General features: G+C 54.1%; 1 protein-coding gene across 1 annotated transcript in view; it reads right to left on the bottom strand.

Annotated features, from left to right (window-relative positions):
• Positions 1–885: 885 nt before the first annotated feature.
• Positions 886–17,231, bottom strand: part of LOC122365230 (protocadherin Fat 4-like) — a 165,736-nt gene continuing 149,390 nt past the window's right edge. The window contains exons 12-18 of the mRNA XM_043336234.1: positions 8,092–8,188; positions 6,268–6,376; positions 5,726–5,829; positions 3,801–3,919; positions 2,642–2,817; positions 1,502–1,653; positions 886–1,061 (exon numbers count right to left, since the gene is read on the bottom strand). Coding sequence (XP_043192169.1) covers positions 886–1,061; positions 1,502–1,653; positions 2,642–2,817; positions 3,801–3,919; positions 5,726–5,829; positions 6,268–6,376; positions 8,092–8,188 — 933 coding nt within the window. The remainder of the gene's footprint in view (positions 1,062–1,501; positions 1,654–2,641; positions 2,818–3,800; positions 3,920–5,725; positions 5,830–6,267; positions 6,377–8,091; positions 8,189–17,231) is intronic.

Genomic DNA, 17,231 nt, shown 5'->3' with positions numbered 1-17,231 from the left:
TGTAGGTGATGGTGGCGGTGTCTCTCACCCTGTGACGCTGTACATATGTGATGGTGGTGGGTGCCTCTTACCCTGTGACGCTGTAGGTGATGGTGGTGGCGGTGCCTCTCACCCTGTGACGCTGTAGCCTGTAGGTGATGGTGGCGGTGCCTCTCACCCTGTGACGCTGTATGTAGGTGATGGTGGTGGCGGTGCCTCTCACCCTGTGACGCTGTAGCCTGTAGGTGATGGTGGCGGTGTCTCTCACCCTGTGACGCTGTATGTAGGTGATGGTGGTGGCGGTGCCTCTCACCCTGTGACGCTGTAGGTGACGGTGGTGGGTTTCTCTCACCCTGTGACGCTGTATGTGGTGGTGGTGGCGGTGCCTCTCACCCTGTGACGCTGTAGGTGGTGATGGTGGCGGTGCCTCTCACCCTGTGACGCTGTATGTGGTGATGGTGGCGGCGCCTCTCACCCTGTGACGCTGTAGCCTGTAGGTGATGGTGGTGGGTTTCTCTCACCCTGTGACGCTGTAGGTGATGGTGGTGGGTGCCTCTTACCCTGTGACGCTGTAGGTGATGGTGGTGGCGGTGCCTCTCACCCTGTGACGCTGTAGCCTGTAGGTGATGGTGGCGGTGCCTCTCACCCTGTGACGCTGTACATATGTGATGGTGGTGGGTGCCTCTTACCCTGTGACGCTGTAGGTGATGGTGGTGGCGGTGCCTCTCACCCTGTGACGCTGTAGCCTGTAGGTGATGGTGGCGGTGCCTCTCACCCTGTGACGCTGTATGTAGGTGATGGTGGTGGCGGTGCCTCTCACCCTGTGACGCTGTAGCCTGTAGGTGATGGTGGCGGTGTCTCTCACCCTGTGACGCTGTATGTAGGTGATGGTGGTGGCGGTGCCTCTCACCCTGTGACGCTGTAGGTGATGGTGGCGTTCTCGTCTATGTCCGTAGCCAGGATCGGCTGGTTGATGATGGACGTCTTCGGCATGTTCTCTGTGACGTTGAAGATCCGGTCGGTCATGTCTTGAAACTGGGGGCTGTTGTCATTCACGTCCAGGATTTTGACCGTGAGATCACCTGAGGGCGGGCGGCAGCGGGGTCAAACTAGTCACCGTCGGTGCACCTTACGGGGGAGAGAGGGAAGGCGACAGCGAAATGTCGTCATGGGATGAAGAAGCATCTCTGACCTCGGGTTTTTTTTGGGCTCCCGGACTATGGTGGTCATCGGCGCATCTCTGACCTCACGGGATTACTTCTCAGTTCATGACGTCGGAGTCTGGATCTGAGTCTCTGTTTTTCATGGAAGACAAATATCAAACGCGCCATCATGAGCTTGTCCAACTAGATTGGGTATGATGTTCCAAAGGAGCGCGGTGTTTTTACTGCACTGGGTCCGTTTTCGGCCGGGTTTTGCCAGCTGGTGTGCCGGGTTTTGCCAGCTGGTGTGCCGTGTTGCGCCACTCGGCTGGTGTGCCGTGCTGCGCCACTCAGCTGGTGTGCCGTGTTGCGCCACTCGCCTGAGGCCTGGTCTGTGCCGGACTCTGTGGCCGTGTCGGTGACCACGACCCGCAGGGTGATGGTGTCCATCTGCTCCCGGTCCGGCGCCCCGTCCGGCGACACGCGCAGAATGGCGGCTTTACCACCGCTGTCCGCCGACAGCTGAAACAGGCTGCGCCGCCGCCGCCGCACAGCGGGGCGTCACACTACAGCAGAGACAGCGCAGAACAGCACAGCGCAGAACAGCACAGCGCTGACGTCACATTACATCAGCGACAGCACAGCAGCACAGCACAGAACAGCGCAGCGCAGCACAGCACAGCGCAGAACAGCACAGCGCAGCGCTGACGTCACATTACATCAGCGACAGCACAGCAGCACAGCTCAGAACAGCACAGAACAGCGCAGCACAGCACAGCGGGGCGTCACACTACACAGTGACAGCACAGCAGCACAGCACAGAACAGCACAGCACAGAACAGCGCAGCACAGCGCAGCGGGGCGTCACACTACACAGTGACAGCACAGCACAACACAGCGCAGAGCAGCACAGCACAGCACAAAACAGCGCAGCGCAGCACGGCACAGCACAGCACAGCGCAGCACAGAACAGCACAGCACAGCGCCGACGTTGGTTCCTGAGCGCCGAGGTCAGTACTATGGTGTGACGTAAATGCTGTGCCACTGCTGTGCAGTGGCAGTGGCACAGCATTTACGTCACACCATAGTACTGACCTCGCACTGTAATGCTGATGTTACATCATATCAGTGATGTCAAATTACAGCACTGATGTGACATTCCTGGGCTACATAACAACAATGATTTCACTTTGAAACACTAATGTCACATCACTACACTGACACCATGTAATAACGCCATTCTATCATCGAGTGACCAGTTAATTAAGCCATTTGTAGCTGTTATATAACATCACAACGATGATGTCAATGCCGTTATATCTCACCTTGGTTCCTGAGTAATTGCAATATCCTCAGTGCCGTTACAACTCACCCTGTGCAGTGGCTAGTGCCGTTACAACTCACTCTGTGTAGTTGTAGCACCTTTTAGTTGTGTAGTTGTGTTGTAGCACCTTTAGTCTGTGTAGTTGTAGCACTGCTTATCTTTTAGTTGTAGCACCGTCAGTGTCGTTATAACTCACTTTTTGTAGTCGTACTCGGCGCGGTCCACCTGGACATTGTCTTTGTAGGCCTTAGTGGCGTCCCAGTCGATGGAGAACCCCAGTTTCGCCATGCTGTCGGCGTCGTCGGCGGTGATGTGAGCGGGCACCTCGGCTCCTTTCGTCTCCTCCAGAACCTCTGCCGGGCCGCCGCCCACCTGGAGCACGGACACACCGCCCGATAATGCCGGCTGATCGCAGACTAACACAGATCACGGCGTGTACACAACAGGAAGCGCACCCGGATCGGCCGGCCGGCTGATCGCAGACTAACACAGAACACGGCGTGTACACAACAGGAAGGCGCACCCGGATCGGCCGCCCAGCTGATCGCAGACTAACACAGAACACGGCGTGTACACAGCAGGAAGGCGCACCCGGATATATCGGCCGGCTGATCGCAGACTAACACAGAACACGGCGTGTACACAGCAGGAAGGCGCACCCGGATATATCGGCCGGCTGATCGCAGACTAACACAGAACACGGCGTGTACACAGCAGGAAGGCGCACCCGGATATATCGGCCGGCTGATCGCAGACTAACACAGAACACGGCGTGTACACAGCAGGAAGGCGCACCCGGATATATCGGCCGGCCGGCTGATCGCAGACTAACACAGAACACGGCGTGTACACAGCAGGAAGGCGCACCCGGATCGGCCGGCTGATCGCAGACTAACACAGAACACGGCGTGTACACAGCAGGAAGGCGCACCCGGATATATCGGCCGGCTGATCGCAGACTAACACAGAACACGGCGTGTACACAGCAGGAAGGCGCACCCGGATATATCGGCCGGCTGATCGCAGACTAACACAGAACACGGCGTGTACACAGCAGGAAGCGCACCCGGATCGGCCGGCCGGCGAGTCTGTTTAAAACGACGAGACATACTAGGGATCGCAGAACAATGACGCCGCCTACACACTACACAGTTATCACGGAACTACGCTCACTTGCGTCACTGACGTCATGTGGCGACTTACGTCCAGCGCGGTCTGCACCCAGCGACTTACGTCCAGCGCGGTCTGCACCCAGCAGGACTTACGTCCAGCGCAGTCTGCACCCAGCGACTTACGTCCAGCGCGATCTGCACCCAGCGACTTACGTCCAGCGCGGTCTGCACCCAGCGACTTACGTCCAGCGTGGGCGGCGAGTCGTCCACGTCCAGCACCGTTACGACCAGTGTGGCTGTGCCCGTGTTACCGGTCCCGGTATCGTCGGCCGCCGTGATGGTGTAATTCAGCACCCTGTCCCCTGGAACGGGGGGCGGGGCGGGGTGGATGTGTCAGCACCCTGTCCCCTGGAACGGGGGGCGGGGCGGGGTGTATGTGTCAGCACCCTGTTTCCTGGAACGGGGGGCGGGGCGGGGCGGGGTGTATGTGTCAGCACCCTGTCCCCTGGAACGGGGGGGGGGGCGGGGTGTATGTGTCAGCACCCTGTCCCCTGGAGCGGGGGGCGGGGCGGGGTGGATGTGTCAGCACCCTGTCCCCTGGAACGGGGGGCGGGGCGGGGTGTATGTGTCAGCACCCTGTCCCCTGGAACGGGGGGCGGGGCGGGGTGGATGTGTCAGCACCCTGTCCCCTGGAGCGGGGGGCGGGGCGGGGTGTATGTGTCAGCACCCTGTCCCCTGGAACGGGGGGCGGGGCGGGGTGTATGTGTCAGCACCCTGTCCCCTGGAACGGGGGGCGGGGCGGGGCGGGGTGTATGTGTCAGCACCCTGTCCCCTGGAACGGGGGGCGGGGCGGGGTGTATGTGTCAGCACCCTGTCCCCTGGAACGGGGGGCGGGGCGGGGTGGATGTGTCAGCACCCTGTCCCCTGGAGCGGGGGGCGGGGCGGGGTGTATGTGTCAGCACCCTGTCCCCTGGAACGGGGGGCGGGGCGGGGTGTATGTGTCAGCACCCTGTCCCCTGGAACGGGGGGCGGGGGCGGGGCGGGGTGTATGTGTCAGCACCCTGTCCCCTGGAACGGGGGGCGGGGGGGGGGGGGGGGGTGGATGTGTCAGCACCCTGTCCCCTGGAGCGGGGGGCGGGGCGGGGTGGATGTGTCAGCACCCTGTCCCCTGGAACGGGGGGCGGGGCGGGGTGGATGTGTCACCACCCTGTCCCCTGGAGCGGGGGGCGGGGCGGGGTGTATGTGTCAGCACCCTGTCCCCTGGAACGGGGGGCGGGGCGGGGTGGATGTGTCAGCACCCTGTCCCCTGGAACGGGGGGCGGGGCGGGGTGTATGACTGTCAGCACCCTGTCCCCTGGAACAGGGTGGCGGGGCGGGGTGTATGTGTCAGCACCCTGTCCCCTGGAACGGGGGGCGGGGCGGGGTGTATGTGTCAGCACCCTGTCCCCTGGAACGGGGGGCGGGGCGGGGTGGATGTGTCAGCACCCTGTCCCCTGGAGGGAACGGGGGTGCAGGCAGCTCGTGGCGGTGGACGAGTACCTACATACATGCCATTGGTGTCGACAGAACAGTGCCGCAGAAATCCCCCATAACGTATAGCCCACGGCTACATCATGGGACACTCACCGTAAATGCATGTGCGGGCATATACCTTGGTATGGAAGTACATACCTACTTAACAGCCCGTCACTCACGTCTATCTGTCATCAACGGCGTATCTCGCACCAATGAGATGAAATTAAAAAACAGTGCCACTGCAGCGGATTGACGAGCTTATTCGTCCCAGTGTTTCGGTACCAGTGGTCCCAGTGGTCCCAGGCCCAGCCGTCCCAGCCGTCCGGTCCGTACCGTCTCGGTCCCAGCTGTCCCTCCCAGCCTGTACCGTCTCTGTCCCTCCCGGTCCGTACCGTCTCTGTCCCTCCCGGTCCGTACCGTCTCTGTCCCTCCCGGTCCGTACCGTCTCTGTCCCAGCTGTCCCTCCCAGCCTGTACCGTCTCTGTCCCTTCCAGTCTGTACCGTCTCTGTCCCTCCCGGTCCGTACCGTCTCTGCCCCTCCCGGTTCGTACCGTCTCTGTCCCAGCTGTCCCTCCCGGTCCGTACCGTCTCTGTCCCAGCTGTCCCTCCCGGTCCGTACCGTCTCTGTCCCAGCTGTCCCTCCCGGTCCGTACCGTCGTCTCTGTCGAAGTCGTACGGGGCGTCGCGGCTGACGGAGACGAGGCCCGTCTTCGGGTCGATACGCAGCGTGTTCTGCTTCCCTCCGGAGATCGAGTACCTGGCGAACACAAACAGAGCACATACAGAGCACAAACAGAGCACAAACAGAGCACATACAGAGCACAAACAGAGCACAAACAGAGCACATACGGAACGCACACAGAACACAAACAGAGCACATACAGAGCACAAACAGAGCACATACAGAGCACGGATAGAACACATACAAAGCACGGATAGAACACGGACAGGACACGGATAGAACAGACCTGTGTTATGTTGTGGCGTGCTGCAGTGCAGTAGTGGATTAATACCCTAGAGACGGGGGCATAAGGTGACACGGACACCTTAAATCAGTAGTGGAACACTAGAGACTGGGGTGTAAGGTGGCACGGACACCATAAACCACACGTCACCTGCTGGCACCATTTAATCTGCGCGGCTACACCTGACGGAGGCATGTCGAAAAACGGAGTGTATATTGAAAATGCCTTACCTGATGCCGTCGGATCCAAAGTCAGCCGAGTCCTCATCGGTAGCGTTAACAGTTACAACAATATCGCCCTCAGCGGAGCTCTCGTTGACGTTTGCTTTATACACCGCGTCTGAAAACCGATCAGAAACATTCATTCACGCACATGATAGGCGTTCATGCACGTGGTAATAGACTAATAGCCTTTGACCCTCGCCGGACCTGTTATTGGTTTTCTACATACGCGCCGGCCGAGGGGGGGGGGGGGGCGGGTACGACCCCCCTCGCTGTTTCGCCCCTGGTGCAGCTAGCGCGTCGCGGAAAAAAACGAGCGTGTGCGCCGTTACGAGACGCAGAGATTTGTACCCGATTTTAAGGTTTTAGGTCAACCGGTGACCTCTGAGGTCAGGTCAAGTGCCCCAAGGTACGGTTCAGTTTTTGGTGAATAACTTGCAAAAACGGCCGCAGAGCCAAGATTTTGGCAGCATCGTGTTCACCTCGCTCAGGCGCGTCGAATGATATACTTTTTGTTCGGGTCAGGTCAACTTAGGGTGTTGACCTCAGGTGAAGGTCAGGTCAGCACCCCTAGGTCACGAAGTTGGTCGAAAGAGGTCATGTCGCATATCATTCGATTTGCCAGGTCTTCCTGAGTCCAATGGTGGCTTTGCCGACTCGCTAGCTCAATTTGATCAAGAGTTATTGACGAAAAACTAATATGACCATGATGACGTCATAAATGACGTCACACAAGGTCAGCATTGCAAAAAAGACGCATCTTACCTTACAAGGAGTGCATCAAATCACGATTCTGTGTGCTTGAGATAGTTGGAGCTCGTTCCCGGCGCCAGAATAGCAGTTTTCATTTTTCCCCATTGATTTATAATGGTGAGGTCACGAAAATGACCCGACCTCATATGACCTCTAGGAAAAATCCGAGATATACAAGTTGTGAGACTCATAATGAGGATACTAGATCCTGCAAGTTTCATTTCCCTGTGACATCTCCTCTGGCAGTGAGGGCGTTGCGAAGTTGCGACATCTGAAGACCGTGCAGAGGTTCACCTATGACGTCATAGGTCAGTGACCTGACCTGACCAAAAATGCGGTTGGTGTCAAAAGATGCGGCTTGGATCAAAGGTAAAAAACCTATAGGGGCGGCACCCGCCCCCCCCCCTCGGCCGGCGAAGGTTAAATTAACCTCAACTGCTGACCGCTATTTTGCCTGGCCTTGGGATAGGTGACTGTGTGTATTTGCAAAGACAGTTTGTGTTTGTGTGTGTTTGCACAATGAACATGATCGATGTGTCACAACAACCTATCCCGTTCCAATCGCGCATTGGCACCTGCCTTTAGAAAGATAAATTAACAGACGTGTCAACCATTTCGAAGACAATGTTTGTGACGGTTGCAGAGATCATCAGTGATCGCGGGACATTGCCGTTAATTCTGTCTGATGAAACTAGCCGTTTTCACGACGGGCTATCCGGCGAGTGCACCTAATCTGACCAAATATGCACCTAATCTCTTTTACAGCAAATACCTTTATTTTATGAAGTTATTTCAGTTTTTAATCGATGATTCTCTCTGATAATTAGACAAAGCAGGCATAAAAGCAATTAGTGCAACCCTAGCTGATAGCTACTAAGAGAAAAACTGAACCTAATTTGACCAAATCTGCACCAAATCTGCACCAGATGTGCACCAAATATGTACCAGATGGCCGTCGTGAAAACGGCTAATAAGTCTGCGGCTGCATTTCGGCAAGTGTCGCTACAGGAGCCGGCTGGTGGCGGGTGCGGACTGGTGGTGGAGTATTAGTGGAGTTTTAGTGGGTTAGTGGAGGATTACCTTTGAACTGAGGGTTGTTATCGTTCACGTCCTGCAGGTGGACGGTGACGGTGGCCGAGGCTGTCGGTGAGCTCGGGTCGCTCCCCGTGGCAACCACCTGAGAGAGAGACAGAGACACAGCATCCAGCAACCTTACAGACATTCAGTGACGGAGGTGGTTAGAGACACGACATTCAACAACCTTACAGACATTCAGTGACCGAGACGGTTAGAGACACAGCATCCAACAACCTTACAGACATTCACCTTGATGGAGGTGGCTAAAGACACGACATCCAACAAACAACCTTACAGACATTCACCTTGACGGAGGTGGTTAGAGACACGACATCCAACATCCTTACAGACATTCAGTGACCGAGACGGTTAGAGACACGACATCCAGCAACCTTACAGACATTCAGTGACGGAGGTGGTTAGAGACACGACATTCAACAACCTTACAGACATTCACCTTGACGGAGGTGGTTAGAGACGCGACATCCAACAACCTTACAGACATAAACCGAGATGGAGATTAGAGACACGACATCCAACATCCTTACAGACATTCAGTGACCGAGACGGTTAGAGACACGGCATCCAACAACCTTACAGACATTCACCTTGACGGAGGTGGTTAGAGACACCACATCCAACAACCTAACAGACATTTACCTTGACGGAGGTGGTTAGAGACACGACATCCAACAACCTTACAGACATTCACCTTGACGGAGGTGGTTAGAGACACGACATCCAACAACCTTACAGACATTCACCGTGACGGAGGTGTTTAGAGACACAACATCCAACAACCTTACAGACATCAACCGAGATGGAGACTGTTAGAGACACAACATCCAGCATTCAACAACCTTACAAACATTCACATTGACTGTGGCGGTGGTGACACAACATCTAATGACCTTACATACATTCACAGTGAATGTGACGGAGGCGGTTAACCCTATTCCTGGCGGGCTCCGCCGGGACAAGAAACTGGCGGGGGGGGGCCGATTCGGCCCCCCCCCCCCTGAGATCTCGAGAACGAAGCAAGATAGCGACAAGCGGTAAACGGCATCGGATACGCACGGCCAAGATCTACAATTTTTACAAAGGTCATTTTCAGGTCAGGTCAAAGATGACGTCACAGGGGTCGAAAAAGTCAAAATGGCGGCACTAGATATGGAGAGTTTTTCTCGAATAACTTTCGAATTAGTCAAGATAGGAACAAACTAAGGGCATCATCGTGATCCTCTCGTCAATCCGCATCGAATGATATATATGTTGACCTCGAAAGGTCAAGGTCAAAGGTTGACCTCAGGTCACGTGACCTCGAGGTCATCATGTATATCATTCGATGCGTCTTGACGAGCTGAACACAATGAGACCATCCACGCGTCTGTATCTTGTTCCTGTACGGAGTTATTGGCCAAAAACCTTTGGTGACCTTTGATGACGTCACATGACCTCACAGCTGCCCAACAGCAAAACAGACCTCAAGGTAGTGAAGGTTGATCGTATATGAAGTCATGTATGGTATATGGCCATATAATATGGGGCCATTCCGACCCGTTTTAGTGAAAAAAACAGGGAGTTGATTTTTCCCCCATTGACTTATAATGGGGAGGTCGCGAAATTGACCTGACCTTAGGTCACCGATATCAAAATTCCGAGATATACAAATTGCACATACTGGTACCCTAACTAAACCCTGAAGAGAAGAAATTGATCGGTCAAAAACTCTAGCTCTGGCGTGATTGCAAACTTTTCTGAGGTAGGGTCACCAAACCGCCTCTGGTGACCTGACCTGAGGTCAGATCAACTCAAAATTTTCAGACATGTTGCGTAGAAGCCTTTTAGGAAAAGTCAGAAAATTTGAGCTTCCTAGCTCAACGCGTTTGGGAGATATATCCAAAAAACCTCAGGGGGGGGGCTCCTGAGGCCCCCCCCCCGCCAGGAATAGGGTTAAGCCTGAAACAGACTTTTTCCGCAGTCAGGAAAGCGGATGCGAAAGGGGCATTCCACGTCAAATCGAACAAAAATCGGCTGTTTTGCACCTTACCATCAGCGATTTCATTATAAATTTGTGAGCGAGTTCCTGTGTGGCCCCGGACATTACATTGATATTTTTTGCACATTCTGACCACAGGTCTTCTAAATATAGGGCATCAAATTTTTACAAAATGTTGCATCTTTATATTTTTGAACGACCATAACTTTGGTTGTACTTGTTTGATTTGAATGAAATAACCCTTACTGTTTAGGTAATTTCTTAAGCATTTGTTTAGAATTGCACCTACTTAAATATATGACCTTGAAATTTGCTTAACTCTGTTCTTAAGTACAAATATCGAAATAGCAAAAAACACGTCACCTTCGATTTGGCTCATTTTCATATATTTTATTGCCTACCATATTCTTAACAACCTATGAAAAAATTAGAGTGGGCCATTCATAAGTTTTGAAGAAAATTGCACATATGCAAACGTATGTTAGCACGCGCAGTGGAGGAGGAAGAGCGAATTTCGCCCACCCCTCCTGTTTTTCGCCAATATCTCATAAGATTAATGCGAAATTAATTATGGCTACCTATCAAGAATTGAATTGGACATCTCATCGTGCAAGCAATAAGAAAATCGGTTCACAACTGTTCTAGTAATAGCGGTGTAAAGTGAACATCCTGTCGCCGCAGCGACGCGGCGACTCGGCAGCCGGCGCCGACCGCTACGCGCCGCCTGAATTGTAGACTGTGCCGGGACGGAACGGAACGGTTCCGTCTTTATATCGCGCTCCCTACCGCTGATTACGTTTGATTCGCGTCCAATTTTGTGAGAAGACTAAGAAATGTACAGGCAATCTTATGGTGAAAGAAGTTTGAAAATCGGTTGGTAAACAATTGAAATATGAACGTGTAAACACAAAATTGTGATTGCTGCGTTTCCCGCATCGGCCGAGCCCGCCTTGCAGCCGGCGACATGTTACTCTTAGCAGGCCTTTAACTGCCAATTGCCATATTTATTATTGGATTTACTAGAAATTCCCCATACATACTAAAAAATGTATGTTCTTTCGTATAGTGAAGATCAAAAGACGTGAAGATATCGTTGCGTGATAATGTTTTCGTTGAATTTACTTCATGATGCATTTCCACACGGCTCAAAATTCACCGCAAAATAGGTACCGTTTGCCTGAGACACTTTTACAATGGAACGTGAATGCTTGACTACGATGACTATGCATTTTCATGCTCGCAGAGTTTGGGATATCACTAATCAGCAATCATTCATTTCAGAAAGTGTACACAAGCAAGCATGTCTTGACTCTGTCTTTCAAGGTCACGCGCGGTTGCGTGATGTTGATGCATGAAAACGGCGTTTGCCGCGAAAGTTATGAATGGCCCACTCCAATTTTTTCACAGATGGTTAGGAACATTGTGACGGACATAATATGTAAAAATTAGCCAAATCGAAGGTGACGTGTTTTTTGCTATTTAAATTTTTCTGTTTTAATTCAAGGTCAAAAGCATTTCAAGGTCACTTCAATTTTATTTTATAATTAAAAATCGAAGCCTTATCAATTGCCTATAAGACCCTGTTAATATCATTTTGATACCAGAAAAGGAACCAGAGTTATAGCCATTTAAAAAATTGATGTGTGGCATTTTTCGCTATATTCGATGACCTATATCTCAGCGATACGTTATCAAATTTCGAAAATATTATACGTAACTCAGTTTTGAACCATGCCCAGTCTGCCTACAAATTTTCAGAAAAATCGAAGGGGATGACGGATTTCGGTGTTTGATTTGACGTGGAATGCCCCGAAAGCCTATTCAAATACATGGAAGCACGCTCGCATCAATCGCACGCACTTCCCGCATGCGATTGATGCGGGAAGAACTATAATGTATTTGAATAGGCTCTCGCATGCGACTTTCTGACTCTTTCTGAATGCGGAAAGAGTCTGTTTCAACCTTTAGAGTCTAGAGACACAACATCCCACAACCATACAGGCATTCACAGTGACTAAGGCGGGGTGTGGTCGCTTGACGTGACCTAGTGCCCTGACTGTTTCGTTTGTTGACACAATAGGTATAAATAAGTACAGGATTTATATCACACAAATGATATACTTAGAATGACATGCTAGTCAGACAAGTAGATGAGACACATGAGACAGCCAAAATCCATGCGTAACACAAATTCTTAGTATTTGTCTCGAGACATTATTCTCGAGACATTATTTAAGAGCACTCCCGGAACACCTTCCCTGCAAGCTCGAGAGCACGAGCTTAAGTCCACTTAACCGAACACCCTTCCGCTTCGAGTGACACATGGGCTGCTGTGGGCTTGTTCCGGTGGCTGCCTCGCCTGCTGCTGTGCTACGTGGGCTGGATAGGTGACAAGATAGTCAAAGTCATCTTGCTGTGGGTTGTTGCAGTTTGACTTAGTATGGACACTGGCTTTTGGAGCGCGAGACACGAGCTTCAGGTGACGCCTGTTTCGACGATAGATCGTTCCTCGGTGACTGATCAGGTAGCTTCGAGGGCCTAGTCTCTTTGTTACCAATGCCTTCGTTTCCGACCACTGCTTTTCCGCTTCCGTTCTAACTCTGACATGGTCACCCCGCTCCAGGACAGGCAGCGATTTGGCCCCGTGACGCTTCCGGTAGCGCTGCTCCGTCCTCTTCTTTTGCTGCATGTCTCTCGAACGGGCCTCTTTTAGTCCGTCCTCTTCAGAAGTGAGCTTGGGTAGTCGCGTCCGCAGCTCACGCCCCATCAGCATGTGAGCAGGTGAATGGCCAGTCGCCTCAATGGGTGTGGCTCGGTAGTTCAAGAGCGCTAGGTGTGGATCCTTTTGTTTGAGTACCCACTTCGCGGTGCGCACTGCACGCTCTGCAGCTCCATTTGCAGACGGCGTGTGCGGATCTGTGATGCGGTGACTGAAACCGTAGGTAGAGGAGAAGTCCCGAAATGTCTGAGAGGTAAACTGCGTGCCACCGTCTGAAGTCACACAGTCAGGGATACCGTAACGGCTGAAGAGCGACTTCAAGCGCTCTATCACTGCTGCAGCTGTGGTGCTCGGAAGCTTCTGTATCTCTATAAAGCGGCTCAATAAATCGACTGTGACAAGGTAGTCAGCGTTGGCATGATGACAGATGTCAGTTGCTATGTGCGACCATGCTTTCGTCGGCACTGCTGTCGATAGAAGAGGCGCCTTCTTCTGGATAGGCGAGTTGACTTGACAGAAGTTGCAAGCTGACACATATTGCTTCAAGTCTGCACCAATACCTGGCCACCACACCGACGCATGGGCTCGTTCTCGGCACTTCCCTATTCCGAAGTGGCCGTCGTCGTGGATTTTGCTGATGATGTCTGCTTTCATGCGAGTTGGTATCACCAAACGCTTACCATTCATGATCAGGGGCCCGAACGTCATGTGTAGCACGCTCAACTGACCTCTTTCCTTGAAAAACTCGCTGAGGGGGCCCGTCTTCGCACTCTCTCTCCATCCATTCTGAATTTGCTCTGTCACTGCTCTCATCAGGTCATCCTCTTGCTGACATTTGCTGATCTCTTCCAGCTTCTTCACACTGGCAGGGAGGTCGCTGAACACTCCCGTACAGTGTTCGAATACTTCTTGTTGGATGACCTCGCCTACGTGGTCTGCAGTCATTTTCAGAGGATTCCTCGACAGATAGTCTGGAATACAATGTTCCTTTCCTGGCACGAAGACGGCTGTACCGTTGTAGTGCATGAGCCGCATCAACATCCTCTGGCATCTGAGAGGCGCGTCTTCCAGGTTCTTTGAATTGATGAGAGGGATGAGTGGTTTGTGGTCCAATTCCAGTCGGAACTCTGGAAGACCTGAGAGAAACATGTGGAACTTTCCACACGTCCATAGCCGCGTTTACATAGGGCTAGTTGCCAGATAGTGGAATTTCCACTAACAGAGGGTTCACGAGAAATACGCCATGGCCAATATCCTGGACGCAATTCGGTGTGCAGACGAAAATATGCATGTGAGTGCTAGAAATTCGTAAATTACATGATTTCATTGACTTTTTTTTGTTAAAAACACGTGATGACAAGCTCAGCAAATCTATTCATGGTGGCTTACGTGGCAAATTGGCTTTCCTTCGTGGGATAATGCCATTCTCATTAGCTCTACTTTGATTAGCGTATGACTGGTGTTCGTGTAAAATAAGCAATTTTCCCTATTTCCTTCATCAATTTGGTAGCTGAAACAGCTACCAATTTACTTCCACTATGACAGTTTCCAGTAACATATGCTACTGATTGGCTAATATTAGCCAATCAGATCTCTGGAGATCCCCGTAGTGCGTTACAACTATGACGCGGCAAAGACATATTTGGATATATCATTTCTGTATTGATATGCCTATCTACATACATTGCATTGGCCTTGTGTGGATGTCATGAAGAGAAATATTTTGGCCTAAGGTCAGTGAGACGCTAGTTGCTACTCTTCTATACGCTATGCCCTTTTTCAATATGATTACGGTGTCGTGTTCTGACTGCAGACTCCTGGTAAGTTTGTGCAGGTCTCACGGAAGGGGCGAGGGCGCTCTTTCGCTGTTCCAGTTCGATCCAGCAGGCAACAACAATGATTTTTTGTAAGGGAGTATCAATGGAAGTCACAAATTTATTTAAAAGTTGGTAAAGTTGTTTTGGTTTAAAACCTGGTGCATTTGCCTTGTCAAGGGTATGGAACCTCAATATATTGCTAAGTCTCATATTTCCAGGATGTTGATAGGTATGTTTGGAAAAAGATGTTTTGATAATGTCGAGAAATGTAGCAAGGACTTTTCTATCTTCAAATCAGTTGCTTGCTACAGTTTCATGATTTTAAGGTGTGCATGAAATTATGAGAAAAGGTAAAAAAATATGAACAAAAATTTCGTTAATTCATGATGCATGATAGAACAAATAATTTTCTTTTGTTGATTAAAGCAAGGCTTGCGACTGAACCATAATGTGCATTGACTGCTGCGCAGTGTCCCAAAATTTGTAGATGTGGGTGGGAAACGACATCCAAATGCAAATCATTTTCCACTCTCACCTCCAGTTTTCAAGCCCAATTTTCCACTCCCAATTCCACTGAGAAGGAGCAATTGCGGGAATGGTTGTTTTACATGTGCTTTGACACAGTTGCAAAATAGGTACCTTCATACGTATATCATAGAAGTAATTACTGGTTATTATTATTGGAGGTTTTTTTTTACAGCATTCTCGTCAAGTAAAATACATTATCTTCTTTAAAAGGACCATAGTGTGAGGTGTAAATACAGTCTGTAAGGTTGTCCAGACTAATTGTGCCCCTATTTGTACAGCCTCGGCTGGAGCCGCAGCAGGCGCGCTACGGGGTTCCGGCGCCGACGAGCATCCGAGCGCAGCAGGCCCGCCACCGGACTCCAGCGCCGACGAGCCGCCGGCCGCAGCGGGCGGGCTCCAGGGTTCCAGCATCGATGAGCCGCCAGCCGCAGCAGGCGGGCTCCAGGGTTCCAGCATCGATGAGCCGCCAGCCGCAGCAGGCGCGCCACCGGGGTCCGGCGCCGACGAGTAGTCGAGCGTAGCAGGTGCGCCACCGGACTCCAGCGCCGACGAGCCGCCGGCCGCAGCGGGCGCGCCACGGGGGTCCGGTGCCGACGAGCGGCCGAGCGCAGCAGGCGGGCCCCGAGGTTCCAGCGCCGAGCCGCCGGCCGCGGCAGGCGCGCCCCGAGGCTCCAGCGCCGATGAGCCGCCGGCCGCAGCAGGCGCGCTACGGGGGTCCGGCGCCGACGAGCAGTCGAGCGTAGCAGGCGCGCCACTGGACTCAAGCGCCGACGAGCCGCCGGCCGCAGCGGGCGCGCCACGGGGATCCGGTGCCGACGAGTAGTCGAGCGTAGCAGGTGCGCCACTGGACCCCAACGCCGACGAGCCGCCGGCCGCAGCGGGCGGACTCCAGGGTTCCAGCATCGATGAGCCGCCGGCCGCAGCAGGCGCGCCACGGGGGTACGGCGCCGACGAGCAGCCGAGCGCAGCAGGCGCGCTTTTGGACTCCAGCGCCGACGAGCCGCCGGCCGCAGCGGGCGGACTCCAGGGTTCCAGCATCGATGAGCCGCCAGCCGCAGCAGGCGCGCCACCGGGGTCCGGCGCCGACGAGCGGCCGAGCGCAGCAGGACTCCAGCGCCGACGAGCCACCGGCCGCAGCGGGCGGACTCCAGGGTTCCAGCATCGATGAGCCGCCAGCCGCAGCAGGCGCGCCACCGGGGTCCGGCGCCGACGAGCGGCCGAGCGCAGCAGGCGCGCTACTGGACTCCAGCGCCGATGAGCCGCCGGCCGCAGCAGGCGCGCCACGGGGGTCCGGTGCCGACGAGCAGCCGAGCGCAGCAGGCGGGCCCCGAGGTTCCAGCGCCGAGCCGCCGGCCGCGGCAGGCGCGCCCCGAGGCTCCAGCGCCGTTGAGCCGCCGGCCGCAGCAGGCGCGCTACGGGGGTCCGGCGCCGACGAGCAGTCGAGCGTAGCAGGCGCGCCACTGGACTCAAGCGCCGACGAGCCGCCGGCCGCAGCAGGCGGACTCCAGGGTTCCAGCATCGATGAGCCGCCAGCCGCAGCGGGCGGGCTCCAGGGTTCCAGCATCGATGAGCCGCCAGCCGCAGCAGGCGCGCCACCGGGGTCCGGCGCCGACGAGCAGCCGAGCGCAGCAGGCGCGCTTCTGGACTCCAGCGCGGACGAGCCGCCGGCCGCAGCGGGCGCGCCACGGGGGTCCGGTGCCGACGAGTAGTCGAGCGTAGCAGGTGCGCCACTGGACTCCAACGCCGACGAGCCGCCGGCCGCAGCGGGCGGACTCCAGGGTTCCAGCGCCGACGAGCTGACGGCCGTAGCGAGCGCGCTCCAGGATTCACGCACCGACGAGCCGCCGGCCGGAGCGGGCCGGCTCTAAGATCCACGCACCGACGAGCCGCGGGCCGCCGCGGCCGGCCTCCATACGGAGGACGACACAACATCACCGTTCAGGTAATCCGCGCTCCAGCTGCAAGGCGCGGCCGACTCGGGGTAAAGTGGACGTACAGAGGTACGAATCACTCTCCGCCCACCCCCGCCAGCCGCGCCTACTGAAAATGGGCCGCGCAACCCTTAGCAAAATGTCCAGGC

Source organism: Amphibalanus amphitrite, unplaced genomic scaffold (genome assembly GCF_019059575.1).
Source record: "Amphibalanus amphitrite isolate SeventyFive unplaced genomic scaffold, NRLGWU_Aamphi_draft 000724F_arrow, whole genome shotgun sequence".
NCBI classification, from domain to species: domain Eukaryota; kingdom Metazoa; phylum Arthropoda; class Thecostraca; order Balanomorpha; family Balanidae; genus Amphibalanus; species Amphibalanus amphitrite.
This window is presented reverse-complemented; position numbering and strand designations above follow the sequence as displayed.